General features: G+C 43.5%; 1 protein-coding gene across 1 annotated transcript in view; it reads left to right on the top strand.

Moving 5' to 3' along the window:
• The window catches only part of zdhhc23a (zDHHC palmitoyltransferase 23a), a gene marked incomplete at both ends in the record, with an annotated part of 3615 nt that extends 1139 nt beyond the window's left edge, over positions 1 to 2476 (top strand). The window contains 3 exons of the mRNA XM_084450297.1: positions 1 to 228; positions 1597 to 1764; positions 2197 to 2476. The exon at positions 1 to 228 is cut by the window's left edge and continues 438 nt beyond it. Coding sequence (XP_084306423.1) covers positions 1 to 228; positions 1597 to 1764; positions 2197 to 2476 — 676 coding nt within the window. The remainder of the gene's footprint in view (positions 229 to 1596; positions 1765 to 2196) is intronic.
• Positions 2477 to 6602: the final 4126 nt, after the last annotated feature.

Below are 6602 nucleotides of genomic sequence, written 5' to 3' on the forward strand. Positions count from 1 at the left end.
CGACGCACTCAGTCCGATCTCAGATCACAGCCAGACGCCCGTTAAAAGTCCGGTCCTCCAAACCGGACCGGGCCAGGCGTCCGCAGCGTGTGCTCGAGACGCAGGGCTGCAGACCCAGACAGCCAAGGCAGGAAGGTGTCCAGTTTGCAGAGTGATGCGCCCTCCAAGGGCGGGACATTGTCGCATCTGCGGAGCATGTGTCCAGCGGCTGGACCACCACTGTATCTGGTGGGTCCCATACAGGTTGTGTCTAGATCCAATCGGCCCAGAGGAGAGTTGCATTCTGAAAACCACATCAAGCAACTGCTTAATACACTGCCTATCACGTTTCCTAATCAATTTATTGCTAATTAATATAAAAACATTCTTTAGCAGTTCAAATACTCCCACCAAATTGGGTTCTTTCACCCAAAGAAATGTGTGGAGCATTATACAACAGGAGGAAAAAGACAATAGTTTCCAAGGATGCCAACCTGCGCAAATCAAACTCCTTTTATTATGTTTTCAAAGATTGCTGTCATCTGGGTAGATTGAGAGTGACCATATATATATATACTATAAACATATATATATATACATATATAAATTAGGTCTGTGCAATAAAATCGATACAGCAATACATGGCTTTTTTCCCCCGAAATACTCGGGAAGATTTTCCGTGGTACAGTATTGATAGTTTTTTGCACAAGAAAAATATACAAAAATAGACAGGGAATATAGATAGAAAATGAAGGATAGAATTAATCTATAGATAGATCATTCATATTTTAAATGGATGTAAAAGGTCCTTCCATCCCCTCTGCCCTCAGTATCACCTCCAGGGAGCGAGAGATGGAGCTGGATTTTCAGCTGTATTTTAAAATGTTCAGTAAATTATGTAGAGTATCGCAATATATATTGTATCGTATCATAACGCAATGTATTGTGATACGTACAGTGTCGTATCGCGATGTATTATGAACTTTAGAATAATATTCTACGTATTATGTATACTATTATATTCTTCTGTATTACAATTATTAGTATTATATTATTATTATTATTATTTCACAACAGAATGACCATGGAAAGTACTTTTAGAGGGTTTGAAGTGAAGAGTCACTCATTCTGAGTGGAAACATATGCCCCACGTGTTTGGCTGCTGCTGCAACCAGGGGCAGAATCTAACAGACAGGATGTAACGACAACGTTCATAACCACACATAACCCCACAGACTCCTCTCTGCATGCTTACGCTTCTCACAACATTGTCCTCTCTCATACTGCGCTCGTCAACACACAAAAAGAAAAGGTCACAGAAGCCAACCAGACTGAGGAGAAGTGTGATTAGGCCTCAGGGCTCCGCCCCTCAGCAGGGGGAGACGGACTCAAACCAGGACATGGACCAGGACATTAGTCTGTTACTAATGGCCTTTAGACACACACACACACACACACACACACACACGAGAATATAATCTTGCTCCTGCTCCTACACGCACAGCAACATTGAGTGTGGGGATTCTGATGGGGGGGGGGTTCAGTCTGACTGTATCTACAGTGTGTTCTCTGTGTGTGTGTGTGTGTGTGTGTGTGTGTGTGTGTGTGTGTGTTCAGGATAAACAGCTGTGTGGGCCAGGCCAACCATCGCAGCTTCCTGCTGACCCTGCTGGTCTTCCTGCTGACGTCTCTCTATGGGATCAGTCTGGTGCTGCGCAGCGTATGTCCTCGTCAGAACCTCCTTACCGCGCTGCTCTACTGCCCAGGGGTCTACAACCAGTACAGGTCAGGCACTCTCTCACAGCGCCCTCTACTGCCCAGGGGTCTACAACCAGTACAGGTCAGGCACTCTCTCACAGCCTGTACACATACAGTACTCTCACATACAGCTATTAATGTATTTGTTGACGTTAAGCATTTAGCGTGAATAAAGTTAGAAAGCTAACATTAAACACAACCTCTGACACACGCGCACACACACACAAACACACACACACACACACAAAGACACACACTGCTCACTGGGCAGTGTGCCAGAGGTCTTCTTGCCCACACACTCACAGAGAGATGTTCTAAGTCAAGTACACTGGTGTACTACCCACAGTGCCAAGGAATTATCAATAGGCTTATACCAAATGGATTAGTGGCATTGTATTTCCTATGTCTTCATGTAATGTTTTAACAATCCCACTGTGCTGTGATGTCACATGTCCACAGCTCAGCCCTGTGCTTCACCTGTGCCTGGTTCAGCAGCCTCGTCACCGGGGGGCTGACACACCTGCTGCTGCTGCAGCTGCTCAACGTCAGCTACAACATGACGGAGCGGGAGGCACAGACCGCCCTGAGGAGCAGGACCGGCCGCAGACGTCTGTGTGGCCTGGTGGTGGACACGGGGGTCTACTCACGGGGCTTTTGGCAGAATTGGACTGAGTTCTTAACCATGGGAGAGGCTTGTGAGACGGCCAGACCCCCCCCTGTGCTCTCTGATGTGGTTTAGCCCGGGTCAGACCCCCCCCCTGCGCTTTGTGATGTGGTTTAGCCTGGGTCAGACCCCCCCCCCGCGCTCTCTGATGTGGTTTAGCTCAGGCCAAACCCTCCCCCCCTGCGCTCTCTGATGTGGTTTAGCCCAGGCCAGACCCCCCCCCTGCGCTCTCTGATGTGGTTTAGCCCGGGCTTGGTCGTAGTAGCGCCCTCTATCACCAGGCAGAGCCGTGTCTGGACAGCGCTGAGCAGAAGAGGGGACTGAGAACTCTAAACTCTGGGGGTCGTGTTACAGTAGGAACTATTTGTCCTTGTAGGGAAACTTTCTGAAAAAAGGTCAGAGAACCCTCTTTGGTTCCGGAAGAAGTGTTCTTTCTGGAATGTTTTTCACAGGGTTCCCTAACAGTGAAAATGTTTCAACATAGTTTTTTGGGGTGTTTTTTATTTTTAGAGAATACTGCTATGAGTATCCATCAGTACTCAACGTGTCCCATGATCGCTCAGACCCTTCTGGAAAGCACACACTCGAGGGCTGCTGTATTCCAGTCCATTTCGATTGATGGAACAATTCATAACTATGATTAACAAAGAAGGCAAGGAAGTAGGAATATATTTTCCATGTGTAATGCTACTTTAGATAATACATGTGTATAATATGTGAATTGCACCTGTCCATTCAAATAAGCATACAGTACAGTATGACTTGAGGAGTGGAAATCTGAGTGAATGTGAAACACATCCTCGCCCACCACCACCCACCACCACCCACCACCAGCACCACCCACCACCACCCACCACCACCCACCACCCCCCACACAAACACTCTGCACATGACAAGCATCCTTGCCCACCACCCCCCATTACATTGCATTACATTACATTACAGTCATTTAGCAGACGTTTTTATCCAAAGCGACTAACAATAATTGCATTTAACGTAGGAAAAGCCAATGTACTACTACTTTCCAGAACTCACAAGTGCATCTTCTTTCTAAAGCAAGTGACTAAGAGCATAATCTAGTGCTGAAGGCAAAGCGCAAGAATAGCAATCTAAAGTACAGTGCAATACAATACAATACAATAAAATACAATAAGTGCTTAGGAGGGAGGATTGTTGTAGTACACAAACACTCAAACCACAATGCTATAAGATCACATAATTTGAATCATCACATTGTGACACCCGGTAGATAAAGCATCTGCAGGGTGCTCTCTACAGGAAGTGGTTGGACATCTTTAAGATTTCACCACAAACGAACGGAAGGTAACGTCCGCCTTTATGTATGTCAAGCATGAGAGACTAAGTTTATGCTGTGCGGAGACAAACACCCAGACACATTCGTATCATATGAATACATATATTGTATATGCATCACACACACAGTATAGCCTACTGTACATGGGTAATTCCAAAGGAAGTGATGCAAATGGAAGATTGCAAAAAAATTAAGTGACATTGTGTTTCTTTCATGTCCAGGCATCAGGTCCAGGCATCAGGTAGATATTTTCTTATGCCAGGGTATTCATATTCATAATGATCATTCTAGACATTTTAACAAATTTATAAAGGTGAAATAATGCACTATATTCATATTGTGGGGGTTCTTTTAATTTGCATAATATGTCAAAAAATAAATTAATTTTTAGGCCACCTTCTTGTATTTTGGCTTTTGTAAATGAGAACGACCTTTGACTGTTCATGTAAACCTGTTGGTGTGTGATCTGTGAGACAGATATCAATATTTCAAAACTGTCTACCCCCCACTTCCTGGTGTGTCTGTGGGGTGAATCACATCTCGCTCTCACACTGTGAAGATCTCTTCACCTCCTCACATTACTGACTTCAGCATCATGAGTGACGGACGTGTTGGCGGATCTCTGCTGGTCCGTCTCTGCTGGTCCGTCTCTGCTGGTCTGTCTCTGCTGGTCCGTCTCTGCTGCTCAGCACCGCTGCTTCTTCTGCTCCTGGGCGCTGGTAAGACACACACTGGAGACACATGAGCTTCTGCACTGAAATACATTAGTTCAAGAGTAGGAAACTGCCTCTCAGTGTTTTGAGTATGTCTGTCCAGTGACCCAAACTGTAACGAATGTATGTAATTTCTAAGGCAAGGCAAGGCAAGGCAAGTTTATTTATATAGCACATTTCAGCCACAGGCAATTCAAGGTGCTTTACATGAGACATTAAAAGCATTAAAACAAAAAGCAAGACATTATAGACATTTAAAACAAAAGGCAGGACAAATTAAAAGCATTAAAACAAAAAGCAAGTCATTATAGACATTTAAACAAAAAGCAGGACAAATAGAATATAGGAATAAAAGTTACAGTGCAGTATACTGATAAACATAGCTCCTCTTAGAAAGCAGTGGCAAAAAGAAAAGTCTTCAGGCTTGTTTTAAAAGAACCAAGAGTTGCAGCAGACCTGCAGTTTTCTGGAAGTTTGTTCCAGATATGTGGAGCATAAAAACTGAATGCTGCTTCTCCATGTTTTGTTTTAACTCTGGGGACAGAAAGCAGACCTGTGCCAGACGACCTGAGGGGTCTGGATGGTTCATAGCATATGAGCAGATCAGAGATATATTTTGGCCCTAGACCATTCAGTGCTTTATAAACCAACAGCAGTATTTTAAAGTCAATTCTTTGACAGACAGGAAGCCAGTGTAAAGACCTTAGTACTGGTGTGATATGCTCCACTTTCTTAGTCTTAGTGAGGACTCGAGCAGCAGCGTTCTGAATCAGCTGCAGCTGTCTGATCGATTTTTTAGAGAGACCTGTATACATGCCGTTACAGTAGTCGAGTCTACTGAAGATAAACGCATGGACAAGTTTTTCCAAATCCTTCTGGGACATAAATCCTTTGATCCTTGATATATTCTTCAGGTGATAGTAGGCTGACTTTGTAATTGACTTAATGTGGCTGTTGAAATTCAGGTCTGAGTCCATGACTACACCAAGATTTCTGGCTTAATTTGTGGTTTTTAGCATTACTGATTGAAGTTGAGCACTGACTTTTAATCGTTCTTCTTTGGCTCCAAAGACAATTACTTCAGTTTATTTTTGTTTAGTTGGAGAAAGTTCTGGCACATCCAATCATTGATTTGTTGAATGCACTTACTCAGCGCTTGTATGGGATTATAGTCTCCTGGTGATATAGTGATATAAATTTGTGTGTCATCTGCATAGCTATGGTAACATATTTTGTTGTTTTCCATAATTTGAGTTAGTGGGAGCATGTAAATGTTGAACAGAAGAGGCCCCAGGATGGAGCCTTGGGGAACTCCACAGGTCATTTTTGTCAGCTCAGATTTGTAATTGCCTATAGACACAAAATAATCCCTGTCCTTTAAGTAGGATTCAAACCAATCTAACACTGTTCCAGAAATTCCCAACCAATTTTCCAGTCGGCCTAGTAGTATGTTGTGGTCTACCGTGTCGAACGCAGCGCTGAGATCCAGTAATACTAAGACTGAGATTTTGCCATTATCTGTGTTTAAATGGATGTCATTAAATACCTTAATTAGAGCAGTCTCGGTGCTGTGGTGTGGTCGAAATCCTGACTGGAAGACATCAAAGCCATTACTTAGTGCCAGGAAGTTATTCAGTTGTTGGAAAACAACCTTTTCAATTATTTAGCTTAGAAATGGGAGGTTTGATATGGGCCTATAATTGTTCATTTGTGAGCTGTCTAGATTATTCTTTTTTAAGAGTGGCTTGATGACTGCAGTTTTCAGGGTATGTGGGAACACACCTGAAAGAAGAGATGTGTTTACAATTTGTAGTAAATCAGAGGCCATGCAGTTGGATACAGTTTTGAAGAAGTCTGTAGGTAGAACATCAAGGCAACAGGTGGAGGATTTCAGATATTGTATAGTGTCCCCCAGGGTTTTATGGTTGATCGGATTAAATTGTGTCATGGTATTGATTTTAAGTGGACACTGTGACGACACATGTCCTGTACCTGGAATGGAGGCACTAACTGCTTGTCTAATTTTCTGAATTTTGTCAGTGAAGAATGAGGCAAATTCATTGCAGGCCCTGGTGGATAGAAGTTCAGAGGCTACTGACACAGGAGGGTTTGTCAGCCTATCAACAGTGGCAAACAAAGCACGCGCATTGTTATGGTTTTTGGTGATGATGTC

The sequence above is a fragment of the Borostomias antarcticus genome, assembly GCF_949987555.1.
Source record: "Borostomias antarcticus genome assembly, chromosome: 15".
Taxonomy (NCBI): Eukaryota; Metazoa; Chordata; class Actinopteri; order Stomiiformes; family Stomiidae; genus Borostomias; species Borostomias antarcticus.